We start from the raw sequence: 25999 nt of genomic DNA, 5'->3' as shown, positions 1-25999 counted from the left end.
TTCCAAAGGAGCTCGAGTGCCTACAGCATAAGCAAATTTAAGCAAAACATGTAGTGTATGATGTAAAATGTCAAAATCAGCACACTTAATTGATTTCCTACAATTGCATTTGATATTTTAAAAGTAATTTGCATATCATTATCTGTGACCATTATGGAAATTTACACAGCATTTATTTCAGTTAGAGAAATTTTTGTAAATGAAATATCTAAGATTTGTACGCCCGTGCACATGGTTAGACACATGTTGGATTAAATGAGTGAGATCAAATATTGGTCTGCAATGGAAAATGGCTATTGTTGTAAAACTTCAATTTTTGATGAGAGTTTCCTAGTAATTACTAGGGATGGGAATTGAGAACTGGTTCCAGTTGAGAATCAGTTCCAAATTGTCCAATCCATCGAAATGGTATGCCTCTGAGCTTATCATTTCCTCTTATTGATGCCCAGGCATGTGATGTTGATGGAATGAAAAAGGCAGAACTAAACTGCGAGGGCAGTGCAGCCTCTGGACTCTCTACAGCTCACATACGTAGAGTTATCTTTGGGTATCTTGTAATCTTTAAAAAGGCAGTGGTTGCAAATAATTACCTTTGCCAGATGAACGTGAGAACGTAAAAAATTAGCAGGGCAGAGCAGCGATCAGAAGTAACAAATGAGACCAGCTGACCAACACACACAGTGGAGCACTCCTCCTCCCCCTCATTTTGTCATTCTCATACAGACAGGAGACTGCATGATGCTTTCAAACAGTTAATTCATTAATTAATGCAGTTAACTTTTGGTTGTAGACCATTTCTTTCATCTACCAGTTATGTTTCATATATTCATCAGCATGCAAGGTCATTGATAAACAGCAGAGATAATAAAATAGTTGCGTTGACACTGAAACCCTGTGTAGCCCTACTTTTTTTCCACACAGAAAATTTATCAGGAATCAATAAAGAATCTGACCAATAAGCAGAATTGATAATGGCATTGGTATCAATAAAATCTTAACAATTCATATGCAACCATTTTAAATGAGTACTTTATGTGCAGTGGCAACATTCAACGCCAGTGCAGGAGGTAGTGTGAACTAGGCAGCAATCAACATGTCTATTATTTAACCATTGTTGTAACAGAGCTAACAGGGAAATACATAAACAAATCTCAATCTTTCCCTACCCTTATCCAACTAGTATTGGGGGACAAAACATTTGGTACATCCTTCCAATGACACTGTGTCCCTGTGCACACACAGACAGTCACAGACAAACTACCCCTGTGGGCCATTTCTGATGTTACTGTGGCAACCAATTAGCTTTGACATGACAGCTTTGGAAACTCTGACTCCACACTGACGTCTCATCTTTCTGCCCAGGAGGGGGGATTCTGTGCATGCCATCATAAAACCATCCCTGATCCATCAAGGTGACAGAGCCAGACGCCTGACACTCAGACAGAAGCTCTGGATACCTGATGTTTAGGTCAAAATGGATTCAGGCACTCTCTCTCAGAAGTTTTAAAAGATTTCTCATCACTCCATAGTCAACAAGGCAGAAATGTATCCAGACATTTGTTTTTGTGTGGAAAGATTTTGTTCATTATTTTTCCTGAAAAACTGCTTGGTAGAAGTAAATAAACAGCTTGGTAGAAGTGTTTTCTTTTAGTTTTGACAAGCAGCAGTGCTGCCATAAACAACTACTGTATTGAGATAAGAGGTTATTATGAAAATTGAAACTAATTGCCTCTCCATGTAGCAGTGCCCTTTTGTTTCAGAGAGGAATTCCTCAGCAGGCCAATAAAGTTTCTCAGTTAATGAGATCAGTGGAGGTATAAACCGACTGTCATCCCTCTGAGTCAGATAGAATGTAATTGGCTAGCTCCATTATTTGAAGATTTATAACACTGAAAACTTTATATTGTCTGTAAGCATGTGTAAACTATGCAGACAAATAAAATATCCTATACTAAGCAGACCACGATGTGGCATTAGAGTGTTGCTTGTTTGGTTATATTGAGGCATAATGGGTTAAAATGAACAATTTGTGGACCTATTATGCTCATTTAAGCTATGTATTCTTATTTTTGGACTCCACTAGGGTAGTTTTGGATGATTCACAGTTCAAAAAACTCCTTTTTTATCTTATACTGGCCCTTCATGCTGCCTTTAGTTCAGCCACTGTCTCTTAACAGGCAGTCTTAGCTTCTGTCTCTTTAAGGCCCCTCTCCCGATGAGCCCTCTCTGTCCTGATTGGCTAGCTTTCCGGAAGCCTGCCAAGGGGCAGCCGTATCAGAGTCATGTTAAGTTACCGCCAATGAAAACCCCATGTTTTACTGCTTCAAATTAAAAGCTTTTAAATGATTTATGAATGAATTTACAGGAAATCACCGAATTAGCCAAGATTTGTTAGTGACACTAAAAACTGGAACAACAAGATATGGAGCTATTTGGAGCTCCTTGTTCAGTGGATTGGTTAGAAATAATGCCGGGAGGAATAGTACAGTGTACAAGGAATAGTGATGATGATGTTTGATGAGGAGCTGCGATGACCAGCACACCTCCAACAAGTTAGTCTAGTGATACCAGACATTGGAGATCTCTGCCTACTGAAGTCTGGGGATTTCTTAATACATAGTAGTTGCTTGAACGGTGGCAAGAATAGTCGCTAACAAACCTACGCCACTAACATTTGTCAAGGACACACCTTACCGAAAATGTTACTCTCTCCCCATTCTCCTCTGTAGCAATGCAGGGTTTTTTTTTTTAAACTCTGTAATTGTTTCCACCCAGTTTTAACAACAAAACCTAGGAGATAGTCCTCAGTCTCTATGAGTGAAACATTAAGAGACTGACCTATGAGTCTACCAACAGGTAAACAACTTATTTTACTTTGCCCTGCTGTGTAATGGAAAAACACTCACAGCATGCCAGCCCAACTCGAGTCATGGCTCGGCGTGACTACTCTGAAAACAATATCTTGACAACTGCATCTGCAGAAACACTTACAGAAACACACTCTACTTTTAAAAACTCACCTGTAAGGTCCCACAGATGTGATATAGTGAGTCAGTATCAAGATCCAATTTGGTCATGTCCGTCAGTGTGTCCAGTGCGTTACTGTTTCGCTCTTTACCCCTCCGAGTGACGCTAGGCTCGAGTACAGTAGGCTGAATTGGGGGTTGGGGTTGCCAAACTCCAACATCAGTACCGTTGCCAAATGCCTGGATGGCGTTACCTGCAGGGATATAGTGTATTCATTGGTGGCATTATTGATCCTGTTCACATGCAGAATCTATGCTTTAGTAGACAATGTAAATTGACAGGAGTAATTAGCACAAGTGAGAAAATACTTAATGTAAATATGTGAAAATATGCATCAAATGTCATGACTAAGATTAAATTGAATGTTTGAATTTCATTTAATGAGTATTATCAACTAGAGTGCCCTCTAAGGCCTCGTATTTAAAAATACAGGCTGCATAACCAACAAGTTAGCAGGTGCCTTCCATCACTGCCTTGGGAAAAAGTGCAAGTGGCATGGCCCAAAACATTTTGTTCATGTCCAACTAAAAGCTTCTTATAATTGATACTTTAGATAATTGTTCAGAAAAAGAAATGACTTGACCTTTCTCAAGAGCATTTTTAAAAGCAGTGTGTGCCTTTAATAGCAATGATTCACAAAGCTGTACAAAAATGTACTTCATAATAATTTATGCAGTGTAATTTACTCATTAAGCACAATCTAAGATATTTTTCCATGAGCAAAAATGTGGTTTTATATTGATCAAGAAGATTTCTTGATCTATTCCTAATCATAGTAAAATCCATTATTGTCAAGGCAATTTAGTATACTGCAATTCAAAAAAAAAAAAAAAAACTTCCTCTAGTAAACCACAATATGTTCTTCATTGGAGTTTGATCATAAAAATGCCCCTCATTACATATGAGTGAAGTAACAAAAGACATGCTTAAGAGATTGTTGCTTAAGTGTCAAATTCAGAGAAATTGCACCATCACATAAAATTCCTGTTTCAAGCCATTATCCCCCATTCGACTATCTCAAAAAGCCAGGATGGCTGAATATGGGAACTCACGAAGGCATCGATTGTTGGTGAAAAACTCAGCAAATTTATCACAGTCTGTCTTGCTGTTCCCACTACTGCTGCAGTCACACCATGGTGACAGGCTAATACCAAGAGATCGCACGTAATTGGGTGTCATCACTGTACCTGCAGAACACAAGAGAAGAAAACTAGTAACCCATCACACCAAACTAATTTTACTCTTTCATTCACTGTGCACTGAAGTTTTAATCTTCAGTTCAACCATTCAGGACAAGCATATACCCCTTTTACAAAGATTTCAGAACTAAACATGAATTGCAAGGTACCTCTTTATGGAGCAGTGTTACTGTATGATGCTTGACTATTATTCTGTTTCACAAAGGCTTCAACCTTTTTATAGGGCTCTATTGAACTAAAAGAGTGGAGCCCAATGACTCTACTCTCAGCCTTTACACTGTCACAACAACCTGCTGCATTGTGATTATACTGTAAGCTCACTTCACCTCACTGACTTGTAATTATGTGTGGCCAGTGGTCTTGCCTCTTCAACAACATGTACATTATTCATAGAAATGCTGATGTCAACAAAGGTGGCAAACTGTAGCTCTGAAGAGTGTATTCAGGACTGCTGGTGCTTACCACCAGTAAGGCATGGCAATCTGCATACCACTGCAGTTACACTATCTCAGAAGCTACATCTTTGTTGCTGAGGCATTTAAACACAGCCGATCGAGAGTCAACCGTGGTGACCAAGCTGGGGCACATTGTACTTCAATGAGCACAAAGTAAAATGAAACCATTCTTTGCTATGGTGTCATCTCGACTGAATAAAACTGTCCTTTTTCAGGGAGCATAGGGTTGATTATGCTCATACTTATTAGCTGTGGAAGTACATGCAAATTTCTGTTTGCAGAGACAGAGATGAGTGGTTAAGCCAGGGGGGCCCCATTAGAGGGTGTAACCTGTGTGAAGTAGGATGTGAATGGTGTAGATTAAAATGTCTGCCTGTTGAGTTTGCAATTGGTCACTGTTCAAATCTCATTACTAAAACTCAGTGGGACATCATTTTTCCTTTCTGCATAATGAAACTTGCTGATGGAAGACAGAACAAAGGAAAACAAGTACTATTTCTACACAATGCTGTGGTGTATGAACTGTGATGATTTACACCCTACATATTGACTGTGCCTTAATCTCTTCTGTGGAAAATACAGGAGTAGTCAGTAGACTATAAATAGACTGCTAAACAGCTTGCAACATTGCATGTTTACATTAATTGACAACTATTTAGATAACTGATTAATCATTTTATTAATTGTTTAAGCAAAAATGTCAAAAATTCCCTGTTTCTAGCTTCTACAATGTGAATAATGTGAATTCACTATTTTAGGGCTTTTGGACTGTTCGGATAAAACCAGACATCATAAAACACCTTGAATTTATTGTGAAAATAATGTACAGAAAAAAATCAATAATATAAATAGTTGTTAATTGCAGCCCTACTTTCACAGCTGGCTGGAGGTTATTTATATGCTGCACAGTAGGGTAATAAAGGAAATTTACAGCTTAAAGACTGATTGACAAACTGTCAAAATACTGTATGTTTATGATCTATAAAAACTGCCATGAACTTGGTTATGTATGCCTTGTGTGCTACTTCTATTAGGAAATCTTCTTATTTTCTCTCTCTGCTGCATCTGAATAGATTTCATCTGTTGTAAAGCAAAGATTCAGTTAAAAAGAAAATCCAATGCCGTAACTTTGAATATTATTATATATAACCGTCTCCAGAATCAGTCTTCCAGATTCTTCAGTGTGATGATTTGTTGCTTTACTGTGTTTGATATCACTGTAAATTGAAAACCTTTGAGGTTTGGACTGCTGGTTGGACCAAGTAAGCTATTTTAAGGTATCACCTTGGGATGGGCTAGTATATAAAATAGTTAATTAAAATGGTAATAAACTGATTAATTGATAAAGAGTTCAGCTTGTTTGCTCCTGTAGGCCACAGGTCACCACATGAGCAGCGCCCAGTCTTACCTTTCATAAATCATTAAAGCACCTTCATAATTACAAAAAACAACTGTACAAAACCTTCAGGTAGAGGTTTTAGAAACAATGCGATAAAATAGGAGAACATAAGTCAACTGGGCATTATACATACATGACGAGTATAAGTTTACGTACAGCTTAAGGTTCAGTAACAAGCAGAGTTATAACTAACTAAATTCATTGTTAAAATACTTTAAATAACTTACCAATAAGTCCTGAGTAAGAAAGCAGACAGTCAGCATAGTTCTCCCTCAGACAGCCTGATATGGAGCGAGCCTCTGGCTGACAGTTGCTAATAAAGTCTGCCAGTCTTGATCTATAAACAATAGAGATACAAATAACAGATGCTAATTTCCTGAAGCTGGTATTAGATATCGAGCTTATACTGGGTGAGGTGCTTCATAGGCAATAAATCCTTTACTGATTTCAAGCCAGTCTTAACTAGCATGATTAAAAATCTGTTTTCAGTGAAACGGTTTAGTTGTGCTGCAGTGAAAACTATTAAAGAAACAGTTGAGTTGTGCTGCCGTGGAAACTTACTGAAACAGTTCTGCTGCAGTGGATGAGGTAAACAACTTTTCTGTTTCTTGCAAGGAGTCAGGACACCTGCTGACAGCTGTTTTAAGCTGATTTATGGTCTAACTGTATATAAAGTAGTTTAAACTAGCTCCACTTCCAACAGCTACAACAGTAACATGCTGCTTACACACTGATGCTTCAATATTAATAATCTAATGATGTCATATTAATAATATATCAGTCAGAGGGACCAAACCACTACTTTAACTTTCATGCTTTTTAACTACATTTTTCTCTCTCAGAACTGGTTCTTATGACGTGCTGTCTGACCACGTCAAAAATCAAATGTTTTTATCGTTGTTCTGAAAGGCTTCACTCAAAGGTGGAGTGAAAAGCCGACTGCTGCAGAGAGGGGAGGGTGGCGGGTAAACACGGTATCATTTTACTATGGAAATAACAGCGTATTTTAATAATAGTGTTGCACTCAGTCAGTGTTATGGGTCTCTAGTTTGTCATTCTGACAGCAGCGACACTACAGGGTAACCAAGCTACCTTGGCTGTGCTGGCTAGCATCATGGATGTATAAAGAGAACTGGATACAGGAAGAGCACCAGGCTTTGAAGCAAATTTGACATAGCGGCCAAACCGTGTAATTACAACGTCACGTGATGCTCACTGGCCCAAAAAGACTTTTTCCCATAGACTTACATTGTGAAAGAGATGTCTGTAAATCAGCGGATAAATTTTTCTGAGCGTCACAACCCCCGCGAAATGACTTGTCTCACTATCAGAATTAAATCTATTCGGTCCGATCACATTTCAAAAGCCTAGAGGAGCCGCATGATTGAATTGTTTTATCCCCATTGAAGTTAGCCGGAGGGCTAAACCGGAAGTAGCCGACTCGGCCAGTGAAAGTCACTAGTGCGCATGCTCTATGGGTCGCACAATGCGGAAGATTCGGGTACTTTCATACCGGGAAGTCGATTTTTTTTTTTTTTGGCTTAATGCGCCTCTGAGCAACTTTCATAGGAATGAACGGGGCCCCGCCTCCGACGCTTTATCCAGTTCTCTTTATACATCCATGGCTAGCATACACCCATGAGCTTGTTACAGCTAAGTGGTGTGCTGCCAAAATGTTCCTGGTGGAACGTGAATTACTATTTTGATAGTAATTGTTTGGGTCACATAGTATAAAATTTGTGTCTAATATGGTTTTTCCACAAGAAAAGTTAAATTATTTCTTTAACACTGGAGGCTTTAAGTTTTCACATCACACTTGTGTAAGTTGAATATTGGACCAGCATTGGCTTCCACAGTATATGTGATGTCACAAATCATGCTTGTAGGCTCCTCCCTTAAAATCTGATTTTCATTTAGCACAGAGAAAGTTTCCACCGCAGATGAATGTGAAAACAACTTTATAGTGTCAAATTCTGCACATATACATCATTCTGTACAGTAAATCTCAAACATTCAATTGTAGGAACAAGAAGAAAAACATTTAAGTAATCACCCTTTGATAATAGAAATGAATTAAACTGACTCAGGCTTGCAATCTTCTGTCCATTAACATTACCACTGTTCAGTTTTCACCTTGTTGTTAAGACTATAACAATAGTTATCTTCTCTTAAATCCATCTGAATTACTCCTGAAATGCTCTCTGTAGGTTATGGTTGCCTCTTAGAAACTAGATGCCTTGGGTTTTCAATGCATAGAAATAAGGACAGGCAAAGTAAATGGTCAGTTACATTAACAACCAAATGAAAAATCTTGGTTGTGAAATTATGCTTTCTATAATAACTACACAGTACTATAAAGAACATTCAATTGTACATTTGAAGAAAAGTATGTTGGAAAAAAGGTGACCTCAAGGATTCCTCTGTGCCCTCTTACCTGCAGATATAGTTGGTCTTGCATGTGTTCTGAAGCGACAGACAGTTAGGTTTATCTTTATCCTCATAGGAGCAGACTGGTACAATGGTTTGTCTTCGGCGTTCTGCGCATGCTGTCTGATCCCCCGATGGACAGGAACAAAATAGCATCCCATAGCTGTATTTAGTTGGAACCTTAATTTTGGGAAGAAAAGGACAAAAAGAGCACATGTTGATGCAGGTAGTGTTGTGACCTGTAGGACAAAAAACTTTCCATTCTTTCCAGGTATCCATTGATGTCACCAAAGCTAAGATTTTCTCTCAGAAAACACATGGCATTTTCAACTTTTAATGCAGCCTCCTCCTGTATATAGTTAAATGGTGGCAAAATTTGAACATAGGTACCTCCGAACCACTATGGCTGCAACCCAACATGAACAGTAGCTTTTAGTGATGTATTAAGTGCCATGCTAAGTAACTAAAGAGACTTTTAATGAGGAGTTGGATAGAAAGCCAGCTTAATGTGAAAATCAATTTAAAACTGAGCTTTCCATAAGCACCGGCTGCCAGCCAAACAGCTGACTACTCATTTAAGTCCAGCCGGCTACTTTATTATATTCATTTTTGATTCTAGTAAAATAGTTTTGATTGACAAGTTGTGATACGCTATGCGTGTACATTTATAACCACTAGCCTCTGCTTCAAAACAATGTGAGCATGATGTGTTGTGTCCTGCTATAGAGAGCGGAGAGTTGTCTTCACTGTTTGTCAAATATTATCAAAGTAATTGATGACAAAAGACATTAAGAATTGCATTGACTGCACAGACAGGGGACATCCTTATTACCTGCTTTGGAAAACGCTGGTGGCAGCAACTTGATGACTGCGCATTAAGTATTAAAAAGTCCACTGAAAGTGTTGCATTTTCCATATACACCACACAGACGTTTATTGGCTTAATGAATGAATAAATTATCTTTATTTACATTGTGCTTTTTACAGCAGAACCATCTCTAAGATGCATTGCAGACACACACAGAAACAGGCAATGTTGTCAAAGTAACAGGCCTGTGTCATATGAGGAGAATGACAGAGGCCTATGTCTCAGCCTTACACCGTAATTTTACAGTTTAAAATGTAGAACATTTTTGTATTTTTTGTCATTGACCAATTATGCAAACTAATGTCAGATGTGCCAAATCATGTTTTAAAAATAAAATATGATGTAGTGGAACTTCCTGCAGTAATATATGTGATCAAGTATAAATGTTTTTCCACATCATTAAAGAAGAAAATTGTTGGTCAGTTCATCAAGTATATTAGAATGAATACATTACTAATCAAAGTTTTGAATTGGTTTTAATTTTAATTGTTGTGAAGAATATTTCAATTTAGAACTGATACTTCGTAAATGGAAATGTGTAATGTTGATCATTTTACTGTTGCATGTGATTTAGTTTCGATCCCAGATAATTTGCTACATGAATTAGACAAACGTGTTTTTGTTTTATAGAGTAGGTAGAGGAACCAGACAGTAACATTAGAAGCATGAAGGTCCTGAGCCGACCCAGACAGGTCCACAGAGCCAGGCAGATTAAAGAACATTGTCCCTACATCAAGAGCCCTCTCGCTGTTGAGAGTATTTTCTAGAAGCAATGAAGAGTAAGACTTTCCACTCATCTTACACCTGGTCAGGTGTGTGCTCTGCCCTTTCAAATACTGAGGAATCCAGAATTAAGTAAGGGAAAGACAAGACCAGTTTCAAACATGGTTGGCTCTCTAAAAAGGACATTTCTTACTCAGAGGAGACAATAAGAAGCTAAGCAGGGCACTTTTTGAGCTGGGCAGGGATTTGGATGATAGAGAAGATGAAAATGAATAGTTGAGTTGATTCAGTAGAATCACCTGATTCTACTGAATCAAATTGAGTCAAGTGATTCACATGTTTTGTTATTTTAGAGTTATTTTTGGCAGAGGTTTATTTTATAATTTAATTTAAAACCAATACATAGGCTAGATAAGACATGTCCCCCCTTAAAATAACTTTATTCTCAAAGAATAAGACTGTATTTATGTTTCTAGTAAAACAATAAATTAACCATCACTGTGTCATGTCTTGATAAACCTAACAGTGAAGGTGTCAATAAATAATAAAAACTAATAAATATGGTCTAATGATTCTTAATTAAAAAGTTCTGATCAGTCAGGAATAGGTGTGGTTTTAAATATTAATAGCTGTTTGCAGAGTGTGTGGGCTAAAATGCACAAGAAGCCTAATTCTCCTTTACAATACTTCACTACATGTTTACAATCAGGTATGTAAACTCATTAAAATATGCAATAATTGAGATCAGTGTATATGATGGAATAGTGGCAGTAGAATGTGCCAGAGGCCACAAGATTTGGGATTTAGGGTCAAAATTTTTCTCCAGGGGCGCTTTTTCCCACTGGCTGGCTGCTCCATATCCTTGTAGAATTGCATCTAGAAAAGCATTTGACACCTGTTTTGGGCGTTGGTTGGAGTGCCAACTACAAAATCAAACGAACAGAAAAAGAGCTGCAGATCGCTCCCAAGAATAACATGCTTAATTACCTTGTCAAAGAACTGTCGTAGGGCTTTGTGGCATTTGCGCTTGTTGCAGACCTCAGAAGCAGACACCCTGCTAGTACAGGGGTTGATGTAAGCCGAGCGGTATTTCTTACATGTGTCGTTCAGATTACAGGCCTTGGCAGCATTCAGACAGTTGTTCTCCTTCGTGGATGCAGGCTCAACTGACAGAGAGGGGGGACACATAAATTCATATTCCACATTTTAGAATTACTGCTTCGCCTGTTGGTTACATTGCTGTTTAATCATCAATGATTATCAATACTTCAAACAATGAACAAAGAAGAAAGAAAAAAAAAAGAGTCATATGGGATGTACACTCATAATTCTTATTTCCATCATCATTTCCACTACAGTACGCATGTGTCCCTAATTTTTTTTCAAGTAAGGTATTATTTTGCATCTATTTTATTTAAATATTTTACCTGAGAAATTAAACATCTCCATTTCAATCCATAGTCCTGAGGAAAATTCAAAGTACCTCGTAGGATGAGGGGATCTTACTGTATATAGTATGAATATGGAAGGTAAAATAAAAGCTATTACGTCAATAATGACATTAATTATCCAAGTTAGCATCCTTCCCAGAGCTGTTGCCAAACCAAAGTTGTCATAATGTTGCTTAGGTATCTTTCAAGTATTTAAAACTGTATATCGTTGTTGTTTTACAATTTTACACCAAGCTGTATGAGAGCTTCAAGCCTTGTTAAACTAAATCATGCTTGTATTTGCAAACACATTATACAAAAAGCATGGACAGAGAAATCTTTTACAGGGTACGCATTATAAATCATTGCACCAATTTGTTGCTCGAGTTGCTCCATTTTTGCAATTGCTTTGTTACATACTTGTTTGGACTCTGGCTAAATGGTGTACCCCTAGGTTGTTATCAGATTCCCCTGTCAGACATATTAACAATAGACAGCCACACTTTCATTCCAAGGTGACATTTGGGCAAAAGCTTAAACCCTTATTTTACCAAAAAGTACCCTACTCTTAGTGGTATCTCCCATTTTGTGTTTGTGTGATTGCTGCTGTTTCTCTCATCTCATCCATGTAGCTCGAGGGTAATTTTGTTGTCCTCGGAAAACAGAAATGTGTGCCTTTTAAGATACACACACCTGCTCAGACACAATGCATTTTCCCCTGCCTTCAGTTACATGAAGTCATACTGCCTATCTTTGCTTCCATCCCACTATGCTTCTCCTTCAACCCAAGCTAAAGCCCTATGTGGCCAACATCATCACTCTCCCATCTCATTTTTCTCATTTGTTGTAGTTAAATTCCTTCCTGCCCGACTGACTTTGCACAGTAACACAAACTGTATCCTCAGCTTCTGCACGGAAGAATGAATTCTGTAATTCTGCCTTTTGAGGTGGAATTGAAGCTCACTGCACTCTTTCATGCACCACAGAATGAACCATGATTAAATCCGAATACATTCTTGAACCTTGGGTTAATCACATATTAGAAAACCCATTACTTATAGCTGACAAGTGCCTAGAGATGTGGGATGTGATCCTTTAGTGGCTGTTTGTAGCTCTTGGGCCGTAGGTGTGACAGTTTTACCTCAATTACTGTTACCCAGAGGGGGAAACACTTACCTTAGTTGTATTAAAAACACACTTTTTAAAAAAGTTCTTACTTTGAGAAGTTAGATTAAAATATGGTTCTGTGTGTATATGTGTGTGTTTGTGTTCATGTAGCGCAATGGCTCGAGCTAAGTGTGAGTAAGAAGGTGAAGCTGTAGGTCACAGTGTGAATTCATATAGATATAACACCCCACAGCAGGAAAAAACCTTTCCAATCAGGAGCATTTCTGCATTTAATAAGCTAATTTTGAGGTCATATTTTCTCTGTTTCCAGAGTAATTCCACTGCACACCATATTTTATTGTCCGTAAGAAAACATTCAAGTTAATGGAGAATCATGACGTTGATATTGTGAATTTCAGCCACAAGAGCACATGAAGAGCATTATTTTCATCAGAAATGATTGCTGCAACAAGGTTTTGTACTAAGTCATACAGTATGTCATTACCAATGAGCTCTATAAACAGGGCAACGGATAAAATGGTGAAGATTGTTTTTTATTAGTTGTCTACAGTTCGTTCTATGCTCCTTGTGCCATTTAATTGTGTGCTGCAGTGTGATTTTAATCATAAAAAAACAATCTTTGCTTGGTTTTGTAATCCTCTTACTGTCTCAATGTCTCTATTGTCACATTTCACCGTAAAAGGCAATGATATGTTAAATGTACTGTATTCATATCTTTCACACGAAAAGTCCATCAACAACAAAGGGGATTTGTGAGCACGCTTAAAACTGGATTCTTACAATACTGTTGTAACATATTATTGAAAAATACATTTTGTGCGCATGTATTCTTAGACTATACATTCATTAATTTCACTAAGCATTGTTCTAGGTCCTTGTATCATTTGTCTATTGACCTTGCAGTGCAACAAGAACTCCTAAATGTCCGCCTAAAATAAAACATCCTATCTTGTTAAAAGGCTGTCTTAAGAAAAAAAAAAATATATAAATCTCACTTAGCCTTCTTAAGTTTCACCCCCTGAGCAAGGCCACCATGTTGCCATTGATGTAGACCAAATGACAAGCCAATGGAGCAAACACTGGAACCTGACCCTTTGACCCCTCATAGGTTGATACAAAATACCTTCTGACAGACTGCCAGTCAGGTAGAGTTAAACTAGGAATTTCAAAGTAGAGGTTAATTATGGTGTCCTGGGGGGGCTGTCTTCACTAATACAGTGAATGTGAGAATATGAGAACCAAAAGTCTCTATTGTACAGCTGCCAAAATGTCCATTTGACACATTTCTGAAATGCAATTACAAAAACACCTTTTCAGAGATGTTCTTATACATCTGTGAGCTCAAGCATAAGTGTGTGACCCCCAAAACAAACCTCAAGAGCCTGCTGGCACATGAAAATGGTTTTAATAAGGTCCAGTTAAGCATTCCCTAAAACATAGTCTTTGAAATGTTTAGTCTCATATCTTCCCTTTCTGTAACATTTTCTCCAAGTATGAATAAGCCACCCTTTTTTATGCAGATAATACATAATTTCATGCAGCTCTCAGCGCGGCTAAAAAATCCTGAGTTTAGTTTCTCAGAGGTCAAAGCTGAATGGAAACACTTGCTTTCAATACCTGATTCTACTTCATTCACTAGTCCAAATACTCCAACCAATAATTGTATTACAGAGCCTCCATTTGCAATCCGGATAATACTTCAAAATCAAACTCCTTCACAAAGTATCGCTGCTTTACTTAATCCTTCTTAACCTAACTGTCCATTTAGTGGAACTCTTTGTCATCTCCCGTAATGGAAAGAAAACAGCAGTGGTCACAGCCTTCTCCTTCATGGCACCCTGCCTTCAGGCATCCTGCCAACATCACTAAATCCATGCCAGTGTCTCTGCATTTATGACCAGACCCAAGACCCATTTATTAAGTGCACCCATGTAATTAGCAAAATCTCACTTAGTTCCTACTGCACCAGCTATTCCTTCCCTTTATATAATCCCCTGCTCAGTCATTCAGCCTGTTTTCATTCAGAAAGAGTGCAAAGCCCTCAGCATTGCAGATATCTGCTATATTCAGTATGATTATGATATAAGCTCATAAGGATGATATTGTTGGACTGTGAGACTCATGTGGACCATGAGGACTCAGTACGTGTTCACCAAATTATATGTTGGGAATGAAAGTGATATGTCTCTTGTGGATATGACTCACTGGTTTTGGAAATGACGTTAAGTAAGAAGACTGAACATATGGCGCCACTGTCACTGTGGGATAGTGGAGGGAAATCAAGTGCAAGGGCACAACATTGTGGTTGCACCTGTCCATGCAATGAGTGAGTCAGATATGGAGGGAACCAGTCACACTTCTGCTTTCTGTTTTCAAGAAATCTGTTTTATATTCAGATTCAACTTGGCTAATTAGAAGTGCTGTCCATTTATTGTCTCATCAGCAGCAGTTGCCAAAGAATACCGTAGGGGACTTAATTCCTTCCCTTCACTTGATCTTCCTACGTCAAGCATTAGTTGTTAAAACCATGAGCTTACTGTATATTTACATATTTATTGTACATGTCAATGTGGGATATGTAAGAAAAGCCTGGGGCACTGCGATGATTTTGAGTTTTGTGTATGTCACTGTCAGCGTATGGGTATATGTGCAGGGTGCTTTGCATGTAGATGATGCATGTTTCTATACAACAGTATGCACACAAAACTGTAAAAATGCGTACACAGATTTGTCTGAACGTGTGTTTGTGTACATGTATGTTTGCGCGTGTGGGTGTAGGGTGTGGTTAGCTCACATCAAATAATTCCATGCCTGACTGAAAACATTATCCTGTGTCACCTGTAGCCTACAGCGTTTTATTTTCTTATCTCAAAGCCATGATTAGCCATTGCCTGCATCACTTGCGTATCCACTTGGCTCCCTGCACACAGCTTGTCATGGCTAAGCCATCAGGTACACTCATCTTGGTGAGGAATGTCTATTCTCCAAGCTGCTTTACAGAGCCGCCATCATTCAATAACACTCATATGTGTCAGAGTGGCAAAGAACATTGAGGGGAGTGTGTTAGTCAGTATGTGAATGACGTGCATGTGTGTGTGTGTGTTCTCGGCTTTGATGACTGATAATGTGTCTGATAGTACTTGCTCATTGACATTCTTGGCATGATGCATGTTATCAAGTATTATTTTTGATTTGCATGATGTGGCAAAGTGTCAAAACTTGGTGGCAAAGTAAAATAAAGTAAAATAACATTCCCCTGGGTATGTTACGCTTCAACATTTTAAAGGGGATGTATCATGCATGTTTCCAGGTCTATATTTTTATTCTGAGGCTTCACTGGTATAGCCTATCTTTGCATGATTTACATTTCAAAAAACTATGTAACCACTTATACTGGCTCTTTATGCAGCCCCTCAGTTCAGCCAGTCTGAAACAGGCTATTTTCGCTCCTGTCTCTTTAAGGCCATCCGCCCGATGAGCCCACTCTGTTCTGATTGGCCAGTTTCTGGGAGCTGTGGCTTGGCCCACTTCCAGTTACTTGGGAGGCTAGGTTAATACACAGTAGCAGTAAGATTCCCCTTCTTGTTTGCACTCTTTACTTGAAATTGAAACTTCTCAAATACATCTGTACATGGAACAACCTTATCAACAAAGGACATGTGTGAACAATCTGACATCATCATGAGGAGGAAGTAGAGGTAACATTGCAAAAAACGTTCACCTCAAGTTTTGGAACATGTTTAAAATAGACATCTGGCATCACAACACTATAAAAATAACAGAAAATCACAAAAAGTATGATATGTCCCCTTTTAAATCATGTGCCCGCAACACAACTGAATACTTACAATATGTTTTACCATGCTAAATAATTCAGGCTAGAATATGGCTGGACCTTTTATTAGTATAAATCACCAATCATCTATAGTTTTAAGCATATCAGTCTTATGACTATAGTGGCTAAACTGATTAAAGACACGTGGCAGGTTGGAGTTGTCCCTTCGAACATCTTAGATTACTTTTTATTGCACAGATTTTGGTGTTATTGTGTCCTCCTCTGTGCTTTATGCAGTGTACAGATATCTCATGTTAAACAATCAGGCTCTCTGTTACAATGAAAACAAAGTATGCTTGTTTTTTGTTTCTTTCACTTCATGCCTAAGTTTGAATATTTGATTACACAGCATATAAGTGAACTTCTAATCCACAACTTGAGTCTGTTATTGGGATTTGAGCTCCATCTTGTTAATTCAGTTGGAATAAATTGTGTTATTCTGCGGTTACAGAGGGGCAGAACGAAAACAAAGGAGAAGCGTGTGAAAGGAAATGCCTTTGGATGATTCGCTGATACGTCTTGTGTAAAAAGGATCAACAGATTTAAAACGTTTCTTCTGCTGATGGCCATGTTTGCTCATATATTATGCACAGTTCACAGGCATGCTGGGCCGGCGGCAGAGGACAAACACTACTGAGGATTAATCTGTTGCTTCAGGCAACTAGACCCACTCAATTATTCTTGAGATCTGCACTTTGCAATGGAAAACCATCGTGCTAAGCTTCATCTCTTGTTCACAGACTCGATTGTCAGTAAGACTGTTGATGAGCTATGAGGATAGATGCTAGGCTCAGTGGTATGACCAGTACTAGTGAAAATCCCTCCCTGTGATTGGCTGCTTACTTGTTAATTGAGGAACTGGCTTGAGGGTTTTTTTTTTTTAAACCTTTGCTCATTCTTATGTACAGTATGTGATATGCCAAAAATCTTGTTGGAAAGAAATCTGTGTTTATACCACTGGTGTCAGACTTTTTATGGAAATACAGAATCAGTTCATCTTGTCTTCAAAAGTATCGTACTTATAATGAGTTGGGAATGTGATCGTACAAGCAGATATGCCCTGCAGTAATACTTGCTTTTCTCAACTCTCTCTGTGGGATTGCAAAGAAGCTGCATCCGGAATCACCACCACAAAGTTGTCTTACACTCATTGTTCTTTGGAATTTTACTTATTGATGCCCTCAAGTACACCAGTAGATTATTTTTACAGACATAAACATGGTGTGTTGTACAGAAGCTCTCTTTTTCTCTTGTTAAGGGCAGTTATTTGGTCCCATCATTCCCCCAGTCTGCACAACAGCATTGTGTTACATCTCTGAAAGCCACTTATTCATCTATTTATAAGTGACACAGCATTTAATTTCAGCCTTTCCAGGAGACTACAGTCTAGCAATTGCTTGCTTGGAGGTCATGCCTTTCAATTTGAATGGATACTGTGATAAATACATCATAAGTCAAGCTTTGTGCAGAACCGGGAAAAGAAAAGTGAATTAATGAAGGTAGTACTCAAAACTCATTGCAAATATACAATTTGTGGTGTCTTTGATTGTTGTTTCTAAATAAAGAGTTTTAGGCAAAAGGAAGGTGTCTTATAAAATATATGCTTAAACATATTTAGATTAAAATTGGATAAAATGTGTATAATAGGTATCTGTTTTCAGCCATTATACCATAGTAAGCATCATGTCTTAGTAGTTGACCCTTGGGATGCAGTATGGATCATTCTACGCTGGCTCACATGTGCATTATTTTACCCTGCGGATCGCCTCAGGCCCGGCTTAGTTGCAGACAGGAATGAGGTCACTTATGGCAAATGGATTCCTGATATCTAACCCATTAAGTGATTTATTTTTTTCTTAGACTGCCTTTGGCTGTTTACCCAGCGCTATATATTAAACTGGCTACAGAGCTCCAGCTCTACCTCTGCATCCCGATTTATCTTGCTCACATACTCTCATACTGATTTCTTACACAGTAATAGCACCTGATAATGATAAAAAAAAAAAAACACAAGTTAAGCTGCCGTGTCTTCCATATTCTTAGTTACTGACTTTGATAGAAGAGCACATTAGCAGATCAGATTTTTAAATATGGCTTATCAAGATTTAAACATTTGATCAGGTGGATTCCTCTGATTTTTTTGGGGGGGGGTCATCTTAGCAACATCAAACTAATGATTTTGTATTTTAAGCAGCTTTTTCTTCTCTGCCTTTTAATAATCTCTGTTTTGTTGTTTGTTTTATTGCTAGTCCCATTATCTGAAAGCCTCACAAATCCTAACCACTTTTTCAGTTTCAATTTATTTTCTTTCAATTCTCCTTAGTCTCGGATTGCCAGACCTATCTGTCTGCACTACATTTGCACAACTCCAGAGCAAATTCCAAGAAATGATTCTTTACTCTGCTGGAACAGTACAACTCTTTTGTATATGTTTGAAACACAGTTAACCATTATGTCATTGCATGTGGAGCAGAGCCACTGTGATACACTATGTGGATTCAATCAAAGCGAGAGCCAGAGAGAGAGAGAGAGAGAGTACGAGAGGGAGCAAGAGAATCAAATGACCATTTTTTTTCACTGAAATGGTAGTTGGCCAGTGCAGCAGGCGCCCTCCTCCAGCCAGAAAGTCCAACATTGAAGGGTGCCAGAGAGTGCTGCACTTGTCACAGACACAGCTCTTGTTCTGTCAGAGCCATAGAACGCAGACAGATGGTTAATTGCTCCTCTGTGCATGTGTGTGTGATCTCAGCAGATCTAAATACGGGCCTGTCTAGGTGTATGTTTCCAAATCCACCTGCACTCCCATTGACATTTGAGCACATACAGAGCATACAGAAAGTTTTCGGACCCTTTCAAGTTTTCCACATTTTGTTGAATCTGAATCTGAAACAATGACGAACCAAAATCACTCCAGGACTTTCACAGACTTTTCCCGTAGCCACTCCTTTGTTTTCTTGGTGGGATGCTTCGGGTCGTTGTCTTGTTGAAATGTAAACTTTTGCCCCGGCACTCTGAGCACTCTGGAAAAGGTTTTCACTCAGGATTGCTCTATATTTTTCTGCATCCATCTTTCCCTCTATCCTGACTTGTCTCCCTGTCCCTGTCATAGAAAAACATCCCTACAGCATGATGCTGCCACCACCATGTTTGACTGTAGGGATGCATTAATGAGGTGATACTCCGTGCCTAGTTTCCTCCACACACGCCATTGGGAATTGTGGCCAAATAGTTCAATCTTCGCTTCATCAGACCAGAGGATTTTGCTTCTCATGGTCTGAGAGTCATTCAGGTGCCTTTTGGCAAACTCCCAGCGGGCTATCATGTGCCTATTAGTGAGAAATGGCTTCCGTCTGGCCACTCTACAATAAAGATTCAAGATTCACAATGTCCCAGAGGGGCAATTTGCTTTACGGACAATAATCCAACAGAAATACATATATCACACACAACACAGCACAAGATCCGTATCTCGTACACTGTCACCACGAATCATGGGAAAAAGAAAGAAAGACGCGATGACATCCTATGTTACAGTTTGTTTAAGAAACCAATAGCAGATGGAACAAAGGACAATCTGTATCTATTAGTGCTACCTTTGGGGAGACTAAACCTCTGCCCTGATGGAAGCATCTGGAATTCAACATGTAGGCCTAAAGGATGTTGAGGGTCCAAAACAATAGTCTGTGCCTTTGAGACAACCCTCAATTCATACAGTTGTTTAAGGTCATTAAGGGTAGCACCAGTAATCTTTTGGCACAGCTTGACAGTTTTCTCCAGTTTGTTCCTATTTTTAAGACTAAAACTGCCAAACTGGCAAATCATAGAACAAGAAAGGACAGACAGATAAAAGAAGAATAAAACATTTTCATCAATGTCATGTCCACATTAAAACTTTGCAACTTCCGTAAAAAGAACTACTGGTGATTTGCCCTTTTACGTATAGCATCTGTATTTGCATCAAATTTAAGCTTCTCATCTAGGACAGTGCCTAAATACTTATATTGTTGCACTGCTGCCAGTGGTTCACCCTTAATCACACATGGTGCAGGGGCAGGGGGAAGGGGCCTCCTCCGAAAATCAATAAAATGATAAAGGCCTGATTGGTGAAGTGCTGCACTGACGGTCGTTCTTCTGTAAGGTTCGCCCATCTCCACAAAGGAACTCTGGATCTCATTCATAGTGACCATTGGGTTCTTGATTACCTGTCTGACTGAGGCCTTTCGTCCTCGATCGCACAGTTTGGCTGGGCGGCCAGATCTGGGAAGACTGTTAGTGGTTTCAAACTTCCACTTTAGAGTAATGGAGGCTGCCATGCTCTCGGGCACTTTCAATGCTGCAGAAATGTTCTTGTATCCTTGCCCAGATCTGTACTTGACAAAAACCTGTCTCACAGGTCTACAGACAATTCTCTGGCTCATGGCTTGCTTTTCACTCTGACATACACCATCAACTGTGAGACCTTATATAGATAGGTGTGTGCCTTTCCTAATTATGTCCAGTGAATTCAGTTAGGCGCAGATGGACTCCAATCAAGTTGTAGAAGCATCTCAAGGACCATTGACAGAAGTAGGATGCACCAGAGGTCAATTGCGACTGTCATAACAAAGGGTCTGAATACTCATGTAAACTGGATATTTCAGTCTTTTATTTTCAATAAATTAACATAACACTCCAAAAACCTGTTTTTGCTTTGTCATTGTGGAGTATTGAGTGTAGACTGATGAGAAAAAATGAATTCAATCCATTTTAAGATGAGTCTGAATAATAACAAAATGTGGAAAACTTGAAAGGGTCTGAAAATTTTCCGTATGCACTGTATATGGCATTTAGATTCAGCAAGCAACATTTCTGTTAGAGTTTTCCTTTTTTAATGCAGGCATTCAGCCCCCAGCAAGCTAACAACACACTCAAACAGCTCAAACAACACACGTTCAACTCTAAAAGGATGATTAATTCAAACATAAATGCTTCTTCCAGCATTAGTACTGTGACAGTGGAAAAACATGCAGACCTCTCATCATTGCTTTGAGAGCTGAATGTGAAATATAGTAAATTACTCTGCTTTGTGTACGCTGGGTCACAGTGGCAGATAAAAGCTTTTGTGGTGGATAATGGGCGTTGAAAGCTGCAGCCTGAAACCAGACAGCAATAGAAAGGAGTGGTTGTCAAGTAGTGACAGATATGTAGGGGCGATGTGGTGACTTAAGCTGGGTTTAAACACATCTGAGAAGTAATGGCTCTATGTACAATTACTCAACTGTGCAGTGTCCAAACTTAAACCTACAGGAATGTCAAGGATGTAAAAGCAGCATCTTACCAGCTATGATGGGGGCCAGGCGGAAGATATCCGAGAGCCGACTGTTGACTGGTTCATACGGAGAGTATTCCAGTAAATCATTACCTGCATGGGGAAAAAATGATTGTCACCAATGTGTGCTTGAAAGTGTGTATGTGGTGTGGGTGGATGCTATGTGATTCTCTTTAACATAATATCAAGTATACTAAATGGATATTTGGGTAATCCCTGATAATTACTCATAGTGCTTATTTTATCAGTAATATGACGTTTTCATATAATTACACAATAGAAGGTTAACCTTACAGTACTACAGGTTCACTCTGTATCAAGTTATCTTGTCTAACATTGGTTTTACACTGTTCCAGTGAACAAATATGCAATTTGGAAACAGGTTGCATCACTAATTAATTTCGGGCACTACGGGGATTATAAATGACATGCATAGAGCATATTACCAGCTTGACTTTATGGTAGGCTGTTAAATTTGCATGTCCAAGATGTACAGTAAGAAGAGAATGAGTTCAAAGTACTGTACTTGATTACAAATTTGAGGTACTTGTACTTTACATGACTATTCCCATTTTTATGCTCCACTACATTTCTCAGACAAATATTGTACTTTTTACTCCTTTACACTTATCTGACAAATGTCTCAAGTGCTTTGCTGTTACAGCTTATACACACAATATATAATTTTATAAAATATATGCATTTTTAAATTAAACTATACCTATTAAGTGGTAAAATTCGCTCCACCTCGACCAGCTACAACACTGAAATGCTGCTTAATGCACATTAATGCATCAGTGATATTAATCCAGTTTCATAATATGATCTAACAATGACAGCCTGCATAATAAGCACTGTAATTTTATATTTGACATTTTAAGTACATTTTGTTGATGATTATTTCACTACCTTTTCTTTGAGTACAATTTCAAATGCATTACTTTTACTCGTAATGGAGAATTTTTGTACATGGTGGAGCAACTTTCACTCAAGTAAGGGATCTGCATATACTTCTTTCACCACTGAATGTTAGTTATTTTAATTGTGAGCTCATTAATCAATCAACGAATAATCAATAATATTTCCCTGAATCAGTGCATTACCCTGTAAACTCTGAAATATGCTCCAGAAGATCCGGAGACAGTTTTTCTCCTTCTTCATGCCTCTTCTACACCTGCAGTTATACAGCGGGCTCTGCTTCATGGCTTCTATAGCGCTGCGGCACTCGCCCTGCGCCTCGGGACCGGTGACCGCGCTGAAGTTGCTCTCCCTCCCCGCCACGCACTGCCTCATCGTCCGGTACTTTGTGCTGCAGCTGTACTCTTTTAGACATTGCTCACTGGCCTTTACACAGTCCAGGCGGGCGGGCCGGGAGGCTGAGCCGCTGTCACCCTTCAAGGTGAACACTGAATCTAGGAGTCACAAGAAATCAGTCAGAAACGAGCTGTGTTGTCGGCGTACGCTCATTTTTCGACATTAAACGTCATCTAAGAGTAGTCTGTTTAATTGGAGAGCACAAATAATAGCCTATACTAAATGCACTGAGCATTTAACAAACTTTTTGCGCCATGAATGTTCACAATCGTGCCAGAACAAATCACACAAATGCACATTGTTTTGCTGCTAGCAGTAAAAGAACAGGTGCATGTTTCAAATTATATCATAGCATGTAGCCTATTATAATTTACACCTTATAGAAATTCAACAGATGAATATGTCACTTACCCAGGAAGGACAATATAATGACAAAAGTTGTTAAAATCATCGCGCTTGAGGATGTTACGTGTGTTTGGGTTAAAGAGATGTTTCGGGGATTATAATAAAGTGTCAAGAGAACTTGTCAGACTGATCCGCTTTTCTTCCTGTTGCACATCATGTGTTGTGGTGCATCCTGTAGATCCAACACGGAGAATCCAAACTCTGGAGTCCAACAGCTAAAACCACATCGTGCAAACCTGCCGGAGTTTCGGTAAACAAAAGTGAGACTTGCAGAGACGCGCTGACGGCGGAGCATTTCCACTTCACTCTGCTGCCATCAGCTCCTCTCTGTCTGTCCGCCGCTCTGCCAAACACACACACACACACACACACACACACACACACACACACACACACACACGCACACACAGATAAACAGACACACGCACAAACACACACAGACAGCGCGGCACAGGAGCTGTCAGTAGGTTTGAGGACAAAACTTTACAGGCACGACCAAGAAGAGTCAGTGGTTAAAGTGATTGAAACAATTAATATAACTTTAATTGTCCTTCACTGCCCGTCATGGGTTGAAAGCATGTTTAAATTATACATCCCAAAAGCTGGAAAAATAAAAATTACATCCCGCTTGGCAGATGGAGAGACAACAACGCCGTTTGATCCGGACTGCTCTGATGAGAAATCGCGAGGCTCTGGATGTAGCGCGCGAGGGCGTGACGTCATGCGACTGTGCGCACGATAACCTTAATAAATCCATTAACAGCCTCAATTTACATCCAGTTATTATGACGGTGGAAACAAATTGATGGCCAGCGGCGAGCAGGTTGCATCTGTAAGAATATTTCAGCTGGATTGAGCTCACTCATTAAAGGGGACCTGTTATGCTTTTCCTTATTTTCTGTCATATATATAATGTTACAGAGTCAGATATTCATATCAAACGTGGCCAAAGTGTCAAACAATGAGGTATATGTATATAGAAGTAATCCCCGTTAGCAAAAAGCTCAGGCTTCAGATTGCTCTGAATGCTCAGTTTCAGGTTTTTCTTCTTTCAGCCCGAACTGATGTCGGCTTGTGACGGATTTCTTTATATGGTCATCTGCACAGTGCGCAAGTTCACTGCTCTGCTCCTCTTCCTCTTCCTCGTCGTGCTGGCACGCTGTAAGTGTTTTCCATTACACAGCACTGCAAAGTAAAATAACAGAGGCTGAACTGAGGGGCTGCATAAAGGGCCAGAATAAGATAAATAAGGAGTTTTTTGAATCAAGCAAAGCTAATCTAGTGGAGTCCCAGAATAAAAAATATATAGCTGGAAGTGAGCATAATACGTCCCCTTTAACTCAGTGTAAAATCAACATTTATAATAGCTAATTATATATTTATGTAACCTGCAGGCTTGCTCAACAAGAGAACCTAATAGATTTAAAATGTTGAACAGCTAAGTTGTCACAGTGTGTCTCAATAACTCACTGAAGGTCATTAAATTCTTAATTTGTCCTCTTAGCTCAGCTCTTGGGTATGACTTAAACTCTTTACAGCTAACATTTGACAGAGTGGATAACCTATAATTGTTTTTTGTAAGATGTTCAAAAGTTTCAAGGTATTTTAATCCCTCAAACTGAATAGCACAATGGTAAGTGGAATTGGGGGGAGAGAGAAAAATCATATTGCTTTATCTGAAATTGCAGTTACCATATAAATTTTGATAACTGTTGAAAGAACTTTTTCTATCAAAGATTGTTTTTCTGCACTGAAAAAAAAAATGCAGATTTAGAGAATGAGCGAAAAATGAGACAGAAAATTTTGGGACCTTGCAGCTGGTTTTGCAGACGAGACTGTGTGCACAACAACAGAAACTGTTTAGGAGCCACCTGAAACATCTGTCCTTACAACTGAGTTCGGATGCTGTAATAAATGTGCTGCATTATGTTCGATTTCTACATTAAAAGCTGATGTTCTTACATTATGCTGCTGTGATTAAATGTCGTGCTTACTTTCAAATGCTTACATTAAGTAGAACTTTAACTGTGCCAGTTTTTGTGCTGAGTTACCCCTAAAATCTATAGGAAAAGATTTATAAGTATATTTTGTCTGTGACGAGCAGGGAGGAAACAATGAAAACACATTACTGTAACAGAACTTCCCTCAATGCATACCTACATTTTCTTTTTTATCTTTTTGGGATGGCATGCACAGTAACTATCCGGCTACCGGGGAGCTCCTTCTTTTTTTTTTTTTATATTTGCATGACTCTGTCTATTCATGTCTGTCTATACAGGAGTTAATTTAGTCCAGCTGTTACAGGCGCTTGCTTAAAGACACCTCTGCAGGATTTCACACTATATTTTATATTGGTGTTGGGAAACCTCTGCTAACATCTCAACTAGTTAATACACTAATTAAATAAAACATGAACCTTAAGGAAAAGACCAGGGGTGCATTTCACACAGCAAATACCATATACTGCATTTAATGAGTGTG

The 25999-nt window shown here is 38.8% G+C and overlaps 1 protein-coding gene across 1 annotated transcript in view; it reads right to left on the bottom strand.

The window, feature by feature from the left end:
• The window catches only part of gfra1b (gdnf family receptor alpha 1b), a 30070-nt gene extending 5341 nt beyond the window's left edge, over window positions 1-24729 (bottom strand). Inside the window, exons 1-8 of the mRNA XM_044338015.1 lie at window positions 23525-24729; window positions 22903-23211; window positions 21809-21892; window positions 11086-11264; window positions 8515-8687; window positions 6308-6417; window positions 4080-4214; window positions 3021-3220 (exon numbers count right to left, since the gene is read on the bottom strand). Coding sequence (XP_044193950.1) covers window positions 3021-3220; window positions 4080-4214; window positions 6308-6417; window positions 8515-8687; window positions 11086-11264; window positions 21809-21892; window positions 22903-23211; window positions 23525-23564 — 1230 coding nt within the window. The 5' untranslated portion in view covers window positions 23565-24729. The remainder of the gene's footprint in view (window positions 1-3020; window positions 3221-4079; window positions 4215-6307; window positions 6418-8514; window positions 8688-11085; window positions 11265-21808; window positions 21893-22902; window positions 23212-23524) is intronic.
• Between the last annotated feature and the right edge of the window lie 1270 nt (window positions 24730-25999).

The sequence above is a fragment of the Thunnus albacares genome, chromosome 20 (assembly GCF_914725855.1).
Source record: "Thunnus albacares chromosome 20, fThuAlb1.1, whole genome shotgun sequence".
Lineage (NCBI taxonomy): Eukaryota > Metazoa > Chordata > Actinopteri > Scombriformes > Scombridae > Thunnus > Thunnus albacares.
The sequence above is the reverse complement of the archived record's forward strand: the minus strand, read 5'-3'. Positions and strand labels throughout refer to the sequence as shown.